This window comes from Nomascus leucogenys, chromosome X (assembly GCF_006542625.1).
Source record: "Nomascus leucogenys isolate Asia chromosome X, Asia_NLE_v1, whole genome shotgun sequence".
In the NCBI taxonomy this organism is placed as follows: Eukaryota; Metazoa; Chordata; class Mammalia; order Primates; family Hylobatidae; genus Nomascus; species Nomascus leucogenys.
The window spans coordinates 11,280,844-11,299,846 of NC_044406.1; the positions used below are offsets into that span (position 1 = coordinate 11,280,844).

General features: G+C 44.4%; 1 protein-coding gene across 2 annotated transcripts in view; it reads left to right on the forward strand.

Annotated features, from left to right (window-relative positions):
* The first annotated feature begins 1,902 nt into the window (after window positions 1-1,902).
* PRPS2 (phosphoribosyl pyrophosphate synthetase 2) overlaps window positions 1,903-19,003 on the forward strand; it is a 33,547-nt gene continuing 16,446 nt past the window's right edge. Inside the window, exons 1-2 of one of the 2 annotated variants that reach the window (XM_030807099.1) lie at window positions 1,903-2,161; window positions 9,693-9,885. In XM_030807099.1, the coding sequence (XP_030662959.1) occupies window positions 2,040-2,161; window positions 9,693-9,885 (315 nt within the window). In that variant the 5' untranslated portion in view covers window positions 1,903-2,039. The remainder of the gene's footprint in view (window positions 2,162-9,692; window positions 9,886-19,003) is intronic. The other variant, XM_030807100.1, reaches the window with a different exon arrangement.

Sequence of the window (19,003 nt, forward strand, 5' to 3'; positions counted from 1 at the left end):
TTTGTCACAATTCAATCTGAGCTTCCAAATCTGCAGCCATTTACCCACCCAAAGACCAGGGGCTTTAACTTTTACTGTTTTATAGTCCATCAGCTTTGGTTCTGTGTTACCAAAGAACCACAGCCCCATCATGCTAAGAGGATGCCACTTTCCCTTTGAGAAGAGCATCTATATATTTAGAAGAATCCATTATTAGTCAATTTTATCTATGAGAGAAATATTAAGAATATAAAAATTATAGTAATTTGCTGATAGTAAATTTTATTAGAAGAGTGTAAATATAACTACATTAGCAGACTCACTCAATAAAAATTTTAAACATAGTGGGTCAAGTATAAATCTCATTGCTATGGTCATTAACTGTGAAATACATAGATAATAAACCATTGCAGATAGGGGTTTTTGTTTGTTTTCTCATATAATAGGGCACATATGCATCTCTAGGCAGAATGAAAAAGGGCCAGAAATGTTGCTAAAATTGTCAGTTTGAATAACATTTTGATAGGCTGGCAGATACAAAAGTTTACAAGAAACACTCGATGTGCAAAGTAATCTCCTTGCAAAGTACAAGGACCCAGATGAAAAATCCCAACGATACGAATCATCCCGGTAATCTCCCAAATCCCATTATGAAGTCTGATTAGAGTAGGCTACAACCCAATTGCAAGTGGGCTTTGCTGTTGATGGAGAGCCAATTCTTGGCAAACATTAGTAAAACCAAGCCATTTATCTACCCGGTTGAATCAGACGTTGTTGAGGAGTGTGAAACTGTGACCAGCATCACCAACCAGCCCTCTATAGACAGGGACTGCTTTTCTTTCTCCTACGCTTGGTTTGTGCCCTGAAGTTGGCTCTGGTACTGCATTGGCATCTTGAGAAAACCTTTTAGCTGGTTTCTAGCAGGAAAGAGGGGAAGGAGGCCCTGACCCCAGGGATGTGGAGGGACTGAGCTGGACTGTCTAGGGAGATCTGTGTTCCTGGGATCAGGCTCTTCAGCATCCAACAGGCGGAATGTTGTGAAGTGCCCCAAGGACCATCACATCTACCGAAAAATGGTGAAGCTGGGGGACTTGGTTTGATCCAGTGAGCCACCAAGAGCAATACTTCCCCTCAGCCTGTGATGAGGACTCACATAGTGGCTGGATTTTTTAAGGACACATGGTGCGGGGGCAACTCTGTAGTTCAGGGGTCATCAAGTTTGAACTATGAAGGACCACATGGCCAATATTTACATTTTGCAGACCAAGCAACAAAAGGGAAGATATTACGTAGGAACTTACATAACAAGAGAGAAAAAATTGTCACAATGTTTTTATTGATATAATCCAAAATACAGTAATATTTGAGTACAATTATTTGCAACCCACATCTATTAATGAGAGAAAAGGAATTCTTTGGCGGGGGTATATTTCTCTTAACTGGAGTTCAAAGGCGGTGTCTGCCATCATGACATAAAGTGCAAATGTTCATGTATGAAAACCATGCTTAGCTCTCTGGTACAAACACAGGGAGCTCTCGCGATCTGGCCCATAGGCTGTAGTTTGCAGACCCTTGCTATAGTTGAACACCAGTCGCCCACACTGGGTTTGCGGTGTTCCGGGTGGGAAGTCGCTCCGGGCTGCGAAGCGCCTCGAGGGATCCCCCCCGGCCCGAACTCTCCCTCTGTGCCCAGCTAACCGCCGTTCATTGGCTCTCCCCGCGAGGCAGGTCTGGAAGATCAAGAATGAAGCTCAGAGCTCTCTCGCGGAGCAAGGACACCTTCGGGCTTCAGGACCACCCAGGGCGTCCAAAACTGCTGCCAGGGCTGTGCCCCCGCCGCCCGGCACTTTCCAGCTCCCCCTCCACGCCCGCTCTTCCTCCCTCTCGGCCCCCTCCAGCTCCTCCTCCGGCTCCGGCTCCTCCTCCTCCGCTCCTCCCCTTCCCTACATCTAGCCGCCGCGCTTTCCCGCTCCCGCAGCAGCAGCCTCCCGCGTCGCTGTCGCTGTTGCCTCCGCCACCTCCTCCGCCGCCGCGCGCCCCTCGGAGTTCCGCGCCCCACCATGCCCAACATCGTGCTGTTCAGCGGCAGCTCGCATCAGGACCTGTCCCAGCGCGTGGCCGACCGCCTGGGCCTGGAGCTGGGCAAGGTGGTCACGAAGAAGTTCAGCAACCAGGAGACCAGGTGGGGGCCGCGCCGGCGGCCGGGCTAGGGAGAGCGCTGGGCACGCGGCTGCGAGGCCGGGTTGGGGGCCGGCGCCTGCCCGGGCCACCTCCGCGGCCGCCGCGCTCCCCCTTCCGGGGCGGGACGGTGGCAACGCGGCCTCCGCTCCCCCGCGCCCGCGCCTGCGAAGAAACCGAGGCGGGGCGCCGCGCGTCCCGGTGCGCGCCCCGGCTGTGCCCCCGGCGGCAGGGCCTCCGGTCCTGGGACCGCGGCGACCCGGCGGTCCTGAGCCGCTCCCGGCTTCCCGGCGGTGCCGCCCGGCCTGGCGTCCCCAGCCCGGAAGGGAGACGTCTGGGCGGTCACAGACCGTCGGGGAGAGAGTGGGCGCAGCGGGCGGGAACCGCATCGGGTCAGCGCGCGGTGGAGAGACGTCCTGGGTTGGCTGGTCCCAGTTTCCGCGTCCTTATAAAGCTGAACCTCAGACCAGTGCGTGCGACTAAAGGTTTCCCCCCGTCCCCGACTCTGGTTGCACACCGGGTTTACCTGGGGACGGTCCGAACGCTGCTTCCCCCGACCTGCCCCCAAGGGTTTGATCCGGCGGGCGGAGGGTCAGCGATTTTACAAGCTTCCCAGTTGACTCTCCTGAGCAGCCAGGGCGCAGACCACTGCGTTATCCAGAGGGTGCGTTGTGCCAAGGTTTGAAAGACTGTGAGAACCCCAGGACGCACGTGCTGGGCTCCCCTCTGCTCCCACTACTCTTGCTGCTTTAAAGATGATGGCCTTTCAGCTTCCCTCTTGTTCTAGGACTCTGCTGTGGCCAGCAACAACGCCGTGATTCGACTGTAACTTCCACCCATTTCTCAAGTCCAGGAGAGCCTCTGCCTGTGAGTCAGGTGGTGGCCATCCTCGGAAGCTGAACTGGGGGACTCCTTTGTCTATCTGCCTGAGTCCACACAGCTCCTTGACTCATTTCAAATTGGTCTCATTTTTTGCCCCTTCTTCCTCCAATGTCTAGTACCGTTAACTGTCCACAGTTACTGATAATTTTTGTATCTTTGGCAAAGATTCAATTTAACCAACATTTTCTAGAAATGGTGTTGGAACAGTTGGACACCCATATGCCAAAAAATATGAACTTCCATCCATACTTTTCACCATTTGTAAAAATTAACTTTGAAGTGGATCATAGACCTAATTGTAAAATCTAGAACTATAAAATTTCTAGCAGAAACTCTTGACGACTTGGGGTTAGGCAAAAATTTCTTAATGAGGAGTTATGTTAATACTGATGGGGAAGATGCTATTTTTTGGCAAGTCAGCTTTTTAGGATATGTGAATCTTATGTGACTTCTTCCAGGTGGCAAATTCCGATTATGGCTCCGATGATAATATAAGTGAAGAAACATTGTGAATGAGTGGCAGGTGGACTTTGGCTAAAGAATTCCACTCTGCAGTGTTTAATGCAGAAGTCTGAGAGGATGGTCCAGGGCTCTGGAGAAGGATAGAGCTAGGTTTGAGTGTTGCAGTATTTTGCCAGTCTTGTTCAAGTTTCAGTTGTTGTAAGAACACGAGAAGAATAGTTTTTGTTCAGAAGGTGTCGTCATATAAGTAAAGGAGAAATTTCTTGATGAAGTAAATTTTGAAAGCAAATATGTTGCCCTTCCATATACTCAGTGCAGCATGATCTTTTGCTAAGGAGCATGGTTAATCTAGATCAGCTCACTGCTAAGTCAGTGTTGAGTGTCTCCTAAAAATACCACATGTGCCGTTGGGCAAAACTCACTCAGACATTGAAGTATGATTGTTTATACATTTGGTTCAAATATAAAGCAGACTCACTTTTATTTCGTTTTTGGTATTTTATAACCATCACTTGATAATTAGAAATCGTGGGACCTCAAAAACCACTCAGCATGAAGTTTGGGAGTTGCCTATATAGCTACATTTTATGTTTTTAATGTATAGAATATAAAAGGTTCACTGCCTGACTTTTCTCTTTTCCATGAACTGTACAAGTACAGAGCTTAATTTTTATAAATAGCCCTCTCTGGACCAGTTACTATGCTAGGAATCCAGCTTTTAATTGTGTGATTGTAGAGAGGAGAAACTGAAGGGCAAAATGAAGACAAAATTGATTCAGTTCATGTAAGGGCCCCTTCTTGAATCTGTCACTGAACTAGGATCAGAAATCTGGTTTGCTGTCTCCTGGCCATCAATCCTCCCATTTTGCATTTTTTATACGCTGCTTAACTGAACATAGAGCCTTCCAATTTTACCTTCTTATCCCTAAATCATTTCAGATATGCAGGGAGAGGTCCGCTCCAGCTTCACTATAGACCATGGAAATTCCATGATGACATCTTAGGACAGCAGGTGTCTAGACGTCTCTGTTGTAACATTTTACTCTGGTCAGTTAACCTGCTGGCAGAATCTTTAGCTATACTGTGAGACAAGGTTATGCAAAGTTATACAAGGTTATCGGTTACCATGTAATAAATAAAGAGCTTAATGGCTTAAAACAGTAATTGTTGATTTGGCTTACAAATCTGCAATTTGGGAAGGGCTCAGTGAAGAAAGCTTGTTTTTGCCGCATATGGTCACAGCTGAGGTGGCTAACTGGGGCTGGAGGGTTCTTGAAGATGGCTCACATGACTGAAATTGTTACTAGCTTTTGCCTGGGAGCTTGGTTGGGAACCTCAGCTCCTCTTCTTGTAGGCCTCTCCATGGGGCTGCTTGAGCTTCCTTACGGCATGGAAGCTGGGTTCTAAGAGCACACGTTCCAAAAGACAGGACACTGAAGCCACCAGTCCATTAAGGACTGGGCTTGCAAGTTGGTGTATCATAATTTCTGTCATATGCTGTTGGGCAAGTACAGAGCCCTCTCAGATTCAAGGGCAGGAGACTAGACCCTGCTCCTTGATGGGAAATGTGTTAAGAGTCTGTGGCTATCTTTTAGTTACCATGCCCGTTTATTGTTGAGTCAGTGATGCTCTTCAGCCTTTTTATTTGGGGGTCAATAAAGATCCTCTGGCAGAACGGCAAATGGATGCTGCCTTCTAACCACAATTTTCTAAAGACCTAGAATAAAGGTAGTCATGAACATCTTTTTGAGTAGAAGCAGGACTAGCTTTAGGGGAAAAGTTGCCATGGTGATGATATTCTCTGTCCTCCCCTGGACTGCTAGTCATATGAGAACTGAGGTTCCTGAGGAAAAACAGGCCAAAGAATCTAATCTTGTGGGATAAACGTCATAAGACCAGGAGTTGGCAAAGTTTTTCTGTAAAGGGCCAAATCGTAAATATTTTAGGCAGTGCTAGCACGTGTAGTCTCTGTTGCTGCTGTATCTTACAGTTCTGTAAGTTACAGTCATGTCTGTCACAGGTTAGCAGGGCTGCATTCTCTTCAGGCTCTAGGGGAGAATCTGTTCCCGTGCCTTTTCCAGTTTCCAGAGGCAGCCCACATTCCTTCACTATTGGCCTCTTCCACCTTCAATGTCAGCAACAAAATGTTGCTCTGACCCTGCTTCTGCTGTCTTCTTCTTGCATTTTTAAGGGCCCCGTGATTACAATTGGCCAATTTAAATAATCCAGGATAATTTCCCCATGTTAAGGTCAGCTGATGAGCAACCTGAATGTCATCTGCAAATTTACTTCCCCTTTGCCATATAAACTCACATATTCAAAGGATTAGGATGTAGACATCTTTAGGGGGCCATTTTTCTGCCTACCACGCCATTCTTAACTCACAGGCCATAGAAAAACAGCCTGTGTGCTGTGTTTTGTTGACGTCTCAGCTGTATAATACTGTACTTGATTTCTGCTGTAGTTCATTTTGTGCTGCTATAACAGAATACCGGAGACTGGCTAATCTATAAACAACAGAAATTTATTTCTCACAGGTCTGGAGGCTGGGAAGTCCAATATTGAGGGGCTGGCATCTGGCAAGGGCTTTCTTGCTGCATCATCCCATGGCAGAAGGGTGGAAGGGCAAGAGAGCATATTTGAGAGAGAGCAATAGAGGGCCAAATTTGCTAATATAATAAACCCATTCTCAAGATAATGAGCACACTCTAGCAATGATGACGTTAATCCATTTGTGAGGACAGAGCCCTTATGACCTAATCACCTCTTAAAGGTCTCACCTGTCAATACTCCTATACTGGGGATTGAGCTTTCAACACATGAACTTTAGGGAACACATTTAAACCATAGCAATTTCCAAATTAAGTTTATCTCATAGTTGATGTAATGTTCACAAAGCAGTTAGATTTAGCTCCTTAGATCTTGAAATAGGAGGGAGCACATAGAACTCTTTCTATCTCCCTCATCCTGTGAGGTTGGCAGAAGGCGTGCAAGAAGATGTGTGAATGTTATCAAAACTAATTTTCACAACATGTCAACTTGAAAAACTTTATTTTTATTTTCCTTTTCTTTAAAATTTTTTTTAGAGACGGGGTCTTGCTATGTTGCCCAGGCTGGACTAGAACTCCTGGGCTCAAACAATCCCCTTGCCTCAGTCTCCCAAGTAGCTGGGACTATGGGCATGAGCCACCATGCCCAGCCTGTTTTTAAATTTTCATTAGGTATAATTGACTCTTTTTTTTTTTTTAGACAGAGTTTTGCTTTTATTGCCCAGGCTGGTGTGCAATGGTGCGATCCCAGCTCACTGCAACCTCCACCTCCCGAGTTCAAGTGATTCTCCTGCCTCAGCCTCCCGAGTAGCTGGGATCACAGGCATGCACCACCACACCTGGCTACTTTTGTATTTTTTAGTAGAGATGGGGTTTCTCCATGTTAGGCTGGTCTAGAACTCCAGACCTCAGGTGATCCACCCACCTTGGCCTCTCAAAGTGTTGGAATTACAGGCGTGAGCCACCGCACCCGGCCTTAATTGGCTCTTTTAAGAAAACAATTTTATTGAGTATCTGATAGCAGGAGAAGGGAGAAGGATAATTATTCATGTTCCTTATTTGTAATTTTAAAATATTTCATTTTGGGATGAATAAATTTACAGACAATTCTGCTATAATGTGACATATGTATTCCTAAAAATTACCACGCTATGCAAAATCAGGCAATCCAAAACCACAGGACTTATGAGAAAAATGGGGTTAGGGACATAACATTCAAAAACTTCCTCAGTGACCCATTAAAAAATCATAGGAATGTTATATAGGTTGAGTATCCCTTATCAGAAATGCCTGGGACAATAAGTATTTCAGATTTTTTTTTTCATTTTGGAATATTTCTATTGTACTTACTGGTTGGACATTCCAAATCTCCAAAAATTCAAAATACAAAATGCTCCAATGACCATTTCCTTTGAGCATGATGTCGACACTCAGAAAGTTTCAGATTTCAGAATTTCAGATTAGGGATCCTATCAAAATGGTAAAACACTGACATGTATTACATGCTCAAAAAATATTGGCTGGGTGTAATGGCTCACGTCTGTAATCCCAGCACTTTGGGAGGCTGAGGTGGGCGGATCACTTGAAGTCAGGAGTTCAAAACCAGCCTGGCCAACATGGCAAAACCTCCCTCCACTAAAAATACAACAGATTAGCCAGGTGTGGTGGTGCATGCCTGTAATGCCAGCTACTTGGGAGGCTGAGGCAGGAGAATCACTTGAACCCAGGTGGCAGAGGTCGGAGTGAGCTGAGATGTCACCACTGCCCTCCAGCCTGGGCAACAGAATGAGACTCCGTCTTTAAAAAAAAAAATTACATAAATATTACGACAGAGATGGAACTTTCCATTGAAAAATGCCTGAGGTTTAGGGTTCTCTGAAATGACGTGAAAAGTTGTGACACCAAATGTGAATGAGTGTGGCTTGTTGTCCTCGAGGTGTGTACATGTGTATGTTTGTGTATTTCTAAGTGGCTCCATTCAGCTGGGTGCACTGCAGTTTTCTGCAGTCTCAGGATAAGAGGTTGTGCATAAGAAAACACGAAATTCATGCTATGCTCAAATTGTTCCAAATAATATCAATCATTGGAACAAATTTGCCTTTTCAAAACATAGCAGAGCTGACCGTCTTCTTGGTTTGGACGCAGAGCTCTGCGAAGGACCTGCCTGAGCACACAGCCCTATTTTCTGTTTCTTCCCACCAAAGGAATATGCCAGGGATGAGCTGCCTCTCCCTCTCATGTTGGACATCCAGAATTCTGTACCTGGAAATACAGAAACTTCCAGACATGCAATTTTCAAAAACTTAGCTGCTATTTACTCTTTCTCCAGAAGCTACACGAGGATGCCAACCAGCAAAACAAGGAAGTATACCAAGAGAGAGGATACAGAAAATGGCAAATGGAGTGCAGGAGAGGGGGCAGGGAATCCCCGGATGGCAGCTGTGCACAGGCAGAGAGATAACCCAGGCCTGCCACCCCTGGGAGGGATGCCTGCAAGACGATGAAATGCAGATGGGACTTGAGGCCTCTGACCTTGGGAGATTTTGATTGTTAGTGAAGGGTTTAGGGTGGAATCTGGATTCAGGATTCAGAAAACTTAGCAGATAAAAGGGTAAGAGAATGACCTCCAGGGAAAATAAAAAGAAAAGATGTGCATGAAAAGAAAATATAAGCATTCATGTAAGTTTATTGCATGGCAGAGCTCTGAGCAGCATTTGCGCAGTTAAAAACGTACAGTCAATCTTTAATGTGAATATTGATCTATATTGGGACGATGGCGAGATGGGAAGTTTGCATTGCAAGTGATGGAACTAAATGGAAATAGAGTTCAATCCTCATCTTCCATAGTGAGAAGTCAATACACTTTGCCTCAAATGAAAAATCAAGACACAGCAATACACACATATTAGCTAGACTTGAAGGAAAGTATCTAAAAACCCTATCAAGAGTTGAAATTGGTGGCCTCTGGGCACTTTCTCTGTTATACGTCTTACAGAGTGGTTTGAATTTTTTAAGCAATATGACTGTATAACTTTAATAAAAAACTAAAACTAAATACAGTATTTTGCAGAAAAGAGTTACCATAGCAGGCCTGAGACTTAGGCCTCTTTGCAAGGTTGGCCCTTGGCTGGCCTCTGGGAGCTTAGATTTTGCAAGGGTACCCACCGTTTCCCAGTAAGAATGGCTCACTGCATAAACTCTTAAACAATTGATAAACAATGTGGTTCATGCTGAATGCCTGTGAGTCTGACATTTTGGTATGTGCTAGGCAGAGGGTGCTTATATGACCAGCCCACAGTACAAACTCTGAGGCTTGAGTCTCTAAGCAGCTTCCCTGGTAGAGAGCCCTTCATACATGTTGTCACAGCTCACTACTGGGGCATAAAGCTCTACCTCTGAGTCCCCTCAGGGAGGAGTCTTGGAAGCTTGCATCCTGTTTCCCCCAACTTCACCCCATGTACCTTTTCCCTTTGCTGAGTTTGCTCTGTGTCCTTTCCCTGCAATAAATCACAGCCATGAGTGCAACTATTAGGCTGAGTCCTATGAGTCATTCTGGTGATCATCAAACCTGGGGGTGGTCTCAGGGACGCCCAAGATGCAAATATGCTTCAATATTAACCGACGGCAGTTTCCTTTTCCTAGCGTGGAGATTGGTGAAAGTGTGAGAGGGGAAGATGTCTACATCATCCAGAGTGGCTGCGGGGAAATTAACGACAACCTGATGGAGCTCCTCATCATGATCAATGCCTGCAAGATTGCATCATCATCCAGGGTGACTGCCGTGATCCCGTGTTTCCCATACGCCCGACAAGATAAAAAGGACAAGGTAGGAGAGGTGTGTCCTGCCCTAGAAACCTGCTCTGGGCCACTGTCAATGTTGTTTTTCCTCATTTATCCCCTTGATTAGAATTATCTGGAAAATGTTGGCTTTTTCCTTTGATGATCAAGTAAATCTGCTTTCTTATTTTGTTTGTTGAAGATTTGGCTTTGAACCTACACTGACGTTAATATTCAAAGAAACAGGTAATGCATATTTTTGCAGGTGTTAAAATACCATTATTGTCCTTGTTATAATGAAATTGTATGTCTTTGTGGTGGTGGATAGAACTAAATACACACACACACATGCACAAGAGTACAAGTCAAACTGGAGCACATCTGAATCAGATCACTGGATTGTATCAGTTTCAGGGTCCTGGCCGTGATACCGTGTTATAGTTTTACAAGACCTTACCACAGGGAACTAGGTAAAAGGTTCACAGGGTCTCTGCGTTGTTTCATACAACTGCATGTCAGTCTACAATTCCCCCGAAATAAAAAGTTTAATTTAAAAAAAAACCCATGATCTCTTTTTAACCTTTTAAAAAGAACAGAAATAGTATCATTGAATTATGTTTTTCACAACATTAGCATCAGAGGAGGCTCTGTGAGTCTTTAGAAAAAAGTTGAAGAAAATGTGATTGGTCTTTGCCTTTGAGAGCAACAGAGAAATCGGAGATTGAGAAGAACTTTGAAGGAGATTGTATTAGTTTTCTAAGCTGTCATAAGAAATTACATAAACCGCGTGGCTTAAAAGAGCAGAAATTTTTCCCTCACAGTTTCGGAGGCCCAGAAGTGTGAAATCAAGGAATGGGCAGGGGCACGCTCCCTCTGAAGGCTGTAAGGGAGGATGCTTCCTCGCTTCTTCTAACTTCTGGTGTCTCCTTGCATTCCTTGGCTGTGGCTACATCACTGTGGTCCCTGCCTCTGTTTACCTGGCCTCTTCCCTGTGTCTCTTCTCTGTTTCTTATAAGGACACTGTCATTGGATTTCAGGCCTAACCTAATCCAGAATGAACTCAACTTAATCTTTACCTTGGTTATATTTGCAAAGACCCTATTTCCAAAATGAGGTTACATGCTGAAGTTGTGGGTGGACATGAGTTTTGGGGGGATATTGTTTGACCTACTACAGTGGTCAACTCCCAGCTGTTGTGTGTTCCGTATCTTATGGATAGATAGATGTTCAGCCAGGCTCAGCGAGAATCCTGCCAGTTTTCAAGACACACTGCTGTTCTGTGATTTGGTAACTCAGTGCAAGAAAGGTTTTCCCCAATATGCTGCTTTTTATCTCCATAATTCATTTCTGAAACTACAGATTTCTGAAGCAGCACACAAGATCCCCTCATATTTGAAAAAACCCCTTTATAAATTTGAATTCGTATACCAAAGTCCCCCTGAATTTTAATCCCAGCCTCCTCAAGACATGGTTTCCATTCCCTGTCTTGAAGATGGCCAGTCACTTAATTTCTCACCTAAAATCTAATTAGAAGGGTCCACATACTTTATCTGTAAATGGCTATATGGTCTATGTTACAACTATTCAACTCTGGTTGTACTTCAAAAAGAGCAATAGACAATATGTAAATGAATGGGTATGGCTGTGTTCCAATAAAACTTTATTTATGGGCACTGAAATGTGAATTTCATATTATTTTCACATGCCTTGAAACATTATTTTGAATTTTTCAACCATTTAAACATGTGAAAGCCATTATTAGCTCACAAGCAGTACCAAAACAAGTGGCTGGTGGCTGGTGGCTAGCTGGATGTAGCCTATAGGCCACAGTTTGCCAACCCCTGTATTAGACCATTGATAGATCGTGTGTATGTGTGTGTGTGTGTGTGTGTGTGTGTGTATGATCTAAACTTGACCTTGGGCAGCCAAAACCTTAGGTCACATACACTGCTGTGAAGCTGTATCCTCCCACTAGCTATTTATATAGCTCCTTTTATTTTAAACTTGATTCTAGAGTTTTATGTGTATTTTTAGCTGTTAAATTTCAATTTTCTAATTTTGTCCCATTGGTATAATCTGTTGTCTTAACTATTCTTCCCATCTGTGTGTTTCCACAGGATTGTTTAGCATCTTTCTCCTTGTCATATCATATCCATGTCATAGAAGAGCTAATTTTCTGCCATTATTTCTTCCTTCCTTGTGGTTTAGTAAATTCTCACAATGTAGCTGGTTTTTTGTTGTTTGTTTGTTTTTGAGACGGAGTCTCACTCTGTCACCCAGGCTGAAGTGCAGTGGCATGATCTCAGCTCACTGCAACCTCCGCCTCCCAGGCTCAAGCAATCCTCCTACCTCAGCCTCCCGCGTAGCTGGGACTACAGGTGTGCACCACCACGCCTAGCTAATTTTTGGTAGAGACGGGGTTTCACCATGCTGGCCAGGCTGGTCTCAAACTCCTGACCTCAAGTGATCTGCCCGCCTGGGCCTTCCAAAGTGCTGGGATTACAGGCATGAGCTACCGCACCCGGCCTGTAGCTGTATTTTTAATCAAGCTCTTTCACTCACAATATATTTTATATTTTGTATTTGGCCCTAAGATATTGAATATATTGTAACTTCTTTAGAAAAGTACTCCTTTTATCATTACACATGCCCTCTTCCACTATTTAACGTGATTTGTAACCCCATTTTGTTCTTTAAGTGATAAAATGTTGAAATCTCTACATTTTTGTTAGCACATATATCTGATTTGCGGTGACCTCTTTTTACAAAGTTGTATTTTCAAAATGTTTTCTTATTTGAGTTGGAGAAACTAGCACTGTTTATTGCCAATCCTTCTATTGTGGGAGTTGTGATGGAGTCCAGCCTCCACCCCCTAGTTGCCAGTAGTGCTCCCAGCCACCACTAACAAGAGCCCTATGGATTTCTAGAACTCCAGTGGCTATAACTGTTGTTTTTTGTTTTGTTTTGTTTGAGACGGAGTTTCGCTCTTGTTGCCCAAGCTGGAGTGCAGTAGTGCCGTCTCGGCTCACTGCAACCTCTGCCTCCCAGGTTTAAGGATTCTCCTGCCTCAGCCTCTCAAGTAGCTGGGAAGCATGCGCCATGACGCCTGGCTAATTTTTTGTATTTTTAGTAGAGACAGGGTTTCACCGTGTGGGCCAGGCTGGTCTCGAACTCCTGGCCTCAAGTGATCTGCCCGCCTCAGCCTCCCAAAGTGCTGGGATTACAGGCATGAGCCATCGCGCCCAGCCGGGCTTTAACTGTTTTGTGGAACTGTGGTGTCTAACTAGCTAGTAGCAGCTTTCCTGATGTTAGACAGTTAGATGCGTTTTCCATTTTGGCCCATTGTGAAAACATATTTCTTTTCTTTCTTCTACCCTTTCTTTAATCACTTTGCTGTAAGTGTGTTTCTTGGTAATAACATTGTAGCTGCTTTTAATTTTTTATCCCAATCAGACAATTCCATGACTTTCTGAGCTTAACTGCTGATAGAAGAGAGGTCTTTCATCATCAACCACACAGAGGCAGGGCGGTTGGTAACATTTGAGAGACAGTGTGTGTAGTGGCTTAGGAAGTCATGTGGTTTCTCGTTAGAGAACACAGCTAGGAAAGAAGGAATCACAGTGGGGTGTGTTAGTTTCCTAGCACTGTTATAACAAATTACCACAAACTGGGTGACTTAAAACAACAGAAATATGTTCTCTTAAGTGCTAGAGGCCAGAAGTCCAACATCAAGGTGTTGGCAGAGGAATATTCCTTTTGGAGCCTCCAGGGGAGGTTCCTCCTTCCTTGCCTCTGCTAGCTCCTGATGACTGCCAGCCTTGAGGCCACATCACTCTAATCTCTGCTGGAATCTTCGCATGGCCTCCTCTTTTGTCTCCATCAGATCTCTCGCTCACTCTCTCATTTTCGATTTTCTTTTTAGAGAAAGGGTCTCACTTCGTCACCCAGGCTGAAGTGCAGTGGCACAATCTTAGCCCACTACAGCCTCAAACTTCTGGGCTCAAGTGATCCTCCCACCTCAGCCTCCCATGTAGCTGGGACTACAGGTGCACACCACCACGCCTGGCTAATATTTTTTGCTTTTTGTAGAGGCAGTGTCTCACTACGTTGCCCAGGCTGGTCTCGAATTCCTGGGCTGAAGAGATCCTCCTGCCTTGGCCTTCCAAAGTGTTAGGATTAAAAGCATGACCACCACACCTGGCATCTCTCTTTAAAGGATACATGAGGTAGCATCTAGTGCTCACCTGAATAATCCAGGATAATCTCCCCATCTCAGGATCCTCAATGTCATCACATCTGCAAAAACCTTCTTTCCAAATAAGGTAACATTTACAGGTTCCAGGGATTGGGCTCTGATATTTTTGGGGCCACCATTCAGCTCACTTCAGGAGGCCTTAAAGGAAGTCACTGATGTGTTAAGAGATGAATGTTTTAAGGACACTTTGAGCTTTGAGATAGTACATATCATTTATCATCTAGGCCAGGATGCTTTCAAGATTGAGAGGGAACTCTATGGATAACTGTGTTGGGAAACACGTGTCTGCCTAGACTGTCCTGGGCAAGTGACATAGGGCCACCCTCTCTATAGCCTCTGGAGGTGGCCAAGACACATAAGCTGTTCTGACGCCATTATTTCTGATGTGTCTGTGTAGTCAGTGTGACTCATTATAGTGAGGAGACAATTTTGTTCTTTCCTCAAACTTCTGAAAGGGGAATTCTTAATTCTTATCTAGTATTTGAGGTGTGCCTTTGCTTTATTTTTTTGAGATGGAGTCTCGCTCTGTCACCCAGGCTGGAGTACAGTGGCACAATCTCAGCTCATTGCAACCTCTGCCTCCGGGGTTCAAGCAATTCTCCTGCCTCAGCCTCCCAAGTAGCTAGGATTATAGGTGTGCGCCACCACACCTGGCTAATTTTAGTATTTTTAGTAGAGACGGGGTTTCGCTACGTTGGCCAGGCTGGTCTCGAACTCCTGACGTCACATGATCTGCTCACCTCGGCCTCCCAAAGTGCTGGGATTACAGGTGTGAACCACCGCGCCTGGGCCACCTTTGCATTTTTTAAATGGCTGATAATACTTTTCCTAACTATTCCTTCCTTACCTTGGATCACGTGGCTTGGCTTTGTACTGAGAAACTGTACTTTGGTGAGGGGAACAGGGATTTAGTAAGCTCCTAAGAGAGATGGCCGGAGCCTGTCAGCATAATTCATCTCTTAGAATCTCTTAGACAAGTGCTACTGTTTACCATTACGGGTGAATGATGAGGAGACCAAGCATGATTGGGGTGGGGGTGAGGGTTAGGGGCAATGCACTTCTACCTTTTTGCTTCATTTAGGAAGGTATAAAGCCATGTGGCGTTAGATTGTGATGAGAAGCTGTGACCTACACTTGATCTCTCATCCCAGAAAGAAAATTCTCCTGCACAGCCACAGGAGGAGCTCTGGGCAGCCCTCCGAGACTTTCTGTTGTGCTGTTTCCTTCCCTTAGGACTGTATTATCTATGACATCTAATGACAATGAAATTCTGTGTAATTGCTCTTCTTGGAATTCCTTGCAAAGAAGCCCAGAAAAAAAAAAATCTAGAAGCTTTTAACCAGATTCAAAGCTGGTTTTGTTTTTTTCTGTAAACCTTGCTGCTGCTTTTTAAGCAAGCCCTGCACGTATGTAACATTTTACTTGGGGTTTTCTTTGTATGTACAAGACACCAGGGACAGATTCTGACGGTGAAGGAATGGTTTCATAAATTAGGACACATCCATACAATGTAATATTAGCATAGAAAAATGGTGATGATGTTAATATTAATTGTAAAAGACATGGTGCCAAGTGGTCTGAGCTCTGGCACTGAGAATCAAGTAGGCTCGGATTTGAATTCCAGCACCATTATTTACTCAGTTTGTCCTTTGTAAAAGTTACTTAAACTGTCTGTATCTTTAGTTTCCTTATCTGTAAATTAAGTACAACACTAGCTACTATTTATGAAGTACCAATCATATTATGATACATGAGTGGGCAAACTTTTTCTGAAAAGAGCTGGATGTCAAACATTTTGGGCTTTGTGGGCCATTAGGTATCTATTGCAGCGGCTCCACACTGCCATTTTAGTGTGAAAGCAGCCATTAGTCAGTATGTACATGAATGGGTGTGGCTGTCTTCCAATAAAACTTTATGTGCACTGAAATATGAACCTCATATAATCTTCAGATGTCACAAAATATTGTTCTTCTTTTGATTGTTTTTCAACCATTTAAAGACATAAAAACCATTCTTAACTCACAGGTTATGCAAAAACAGGCCGTGGGCTAAGTTTGGCCCATGGATTCTAATTTAGTGGTGCATGCTATAGAAGACACTCAATAACTGCTGGTTCCCTTCCCTGGTAAAAACAGTAGGTTGGGCCGGGCATGGTGGCTCACACATGTAATCCCAGCACTTTGGGAGGCCAAGGTGGGCGGATCACCTGAGGTCAGGAGTTCGAGAAGAGCCTGGCCAACATGGTGAAACCCCATCTCTAGTAAAAATACAAAAATTAGCCAGGCCTGGTGGCGTGTGCTTGTAATCCCAGCTACTCAGGAGGCTGGGGCAGGAGAATTGCTTGAACCCGGGAGGCAGAGGTTGTAGTGCAGTGAGCTGAGATCTCACCACTGCACTCCAGCCTGCGTGACAGAGCGAGACTCCGTCTCAAAAGGAAAAAAAAAAAAAAGTAGATTGTGGGCAAGATGGAATAATTACTTCTGAGGCGGGTAAAGGACTTGTAGTTTGGGGATTTCTTTTTTCTTTTTTCAAAATCATTTTCAAGATCACGTTCTGTTTTCAATAAGATTTTCTTTTTTTCCTTTTTTGTAACAGAGAAATTGAGAACAGTTTTTCCTGATGTGAATTTCTCCAGTCTTGTAATTTTTTTAAAAGCCTGTCAATTTTACACTTTTCAAAAGGTGATATTTGATGCCTTGAATAACATCTGGAATAGCCTGGGACTCTGTCATGATTGGGCTGACTTGCAAAACATTTGACTTTCATGCATTTTTCACTAAGGGAGCTGAATGTTTTATTTTTGGCTACTGTACCTTGACTCTACCTTTGTTTCAATGCTGTACTTACTTTTCTTTGTATAGGCTAGCAAGTCAGTTAACTAGTAAATCATTTTTCCTGCAAGATTCAATTGGGTGTGAGCCAAACTCTGAGACACAGAACAGAAACCAAACTTGTAAACAAGGTGTGAAGAAGAAAATCAGAAAGTGTGAATTTAGAAATTACCCTGTGGTTTGGATCCTAGAAGTTAAGAAACACTGGATGCCACTGAGGAGAGGTGAGAAGGGAGGATTCTTTTTGCTGGCGTCTTAGTCTGTGCTACTGTAACAAAATACCACACACTGGGTAATTTATAAAGAACAGAAATATTCTTTGGTGCTGGGCACGGTGGCTCACGCCTGTAATTCCAGCACTTTGGGAGGCCGAGGCGGGCGGATCACCTGAGGTCGGGAGTTCGAGACCAGTCTGACCAACATGGAGAAACCCCATCTCTACTAAAAATACAAAATTAGCCGGGTGTGGTGGCGCATGCCTGTAATCCCAGCCACTCGGGAGGTGGAGGTTGTGGTGAGCCGAGATCACACCATTGCACTCCAGCCAGGGCAACAAGAGCAAAACTCCATCTCAAAAAAAAAAAAGAAATATTCTTTGAACGTGTGTCCTGGGAAGGGGGGGAAAAAAGGACAAAAATGTATTTTCTCATAGTCCTGGAGACTGGAAGACCACGACCAAGCAGCAGCATTTGGTGTCTGGTACGGGCTGCGTCCTCCAGAGGGAAGAATGCTGTGTCCTTACATGCTAGAAGACGGAAGGGCAAGTTTGCAAAATGCTGCCTGAAGCCTCCTTTAGAAGGACCTTAATCCCGGTCTCAAGGGAGCAGCCCTCAGGGCCTAATCACCTTTTAAAGGCCCCACTTCTTAATCCTATCACACTGGCAACACCTGAATTTTGGAGGGGACCTTTCAACCCATAGTAACTGATTCGACAATTGTAGGAAAAGCACAAAATTGATTAGTGTTGCAAATCAGGTTCTATTACAAAGCAGTTGTAGCAACTGATTTGCTCTTTTTATTATCCTGGAACCTTGTTACACTAAATAATTCTCACAATTAGTGAGGCTAATGAGTAAGCCTTGGACATTTAGTGTTAATAGAGATTCTGTTAGTAAATATTTATTAAAGAACTATTGAATGCAGAGTGTGGAGCTGTGTTCTGCGGATGATGTGAAAATCTCCAAAACCAGTTGTTTGCCCTTGAGGGATGTATTCTAATTGTGAACTATGACATTTGTACATATAATATCTCCGAACATCTATCTTTCAGCAGGTATCACAAGGCAGTCCCAAATGGTAGGGCCAAATGCTTACCAATTCTGTGCCCCCTTAGAAAGGAGAGATGATTCCTGGAGTTCTGCCTTAAAATTGGGAGATTTGAACCAGACTTGGAGGATCAGACACATTGGCTCGGCAGAGGCGGTGGAATAGGGACAAGGCAGGCATGTGGGTATAATGGCCAGGCTTCAAGTGTTTTCTAGAGGAGGAAGAGCAGCCCCAAGGCTGACTTTAAGGAAGCTTCCTGAAGCAGAGGTGTGGGAAAGGAGCTGTTCCTAGTAGGCTGCAGCCAGACTGGCCGGAGAACTTTGGAGAATAAAGCTGCGAAAATTCGATTTTATCCCAAAGGCAACATGGAATATAGTACAGGGGAGTTAAATGATGAAAACATGAGTTATGATCTATAATTAGTGGAGAAGATTGAAAAAATAAAAAAACAAGAAAAATATATTTTCCTATAATCTCACATTCTAGAAACATCTGTTAACTTTTTAGAGTGTTTTCCTCTCATTCTTTTCTGTTTTGAACATACATGCATACCTTTTTTTTTTTTTTTTTTTGAGACGGAGTCTCGCTCTGTCGCCCAGGCTGGAGTGCAGTAGTGCCATCTCGGCTCACTGCAACCTCTGCCTCCCGGGTTCAAGCGATTCTCCTGCCTCAGCCTCCCGAGTAGCTGGGACTACAGGCATGCGTCACCACGCCTGGCTAATTTTTTGTGTTTTTAGTAGAGACGGGGTTTCACCGTGTTAGCCAGGATGGTCTGGATCTTCTGACCTCATGATCCGCCCGCCTCGGCCTCCCAAAGTGCTGGG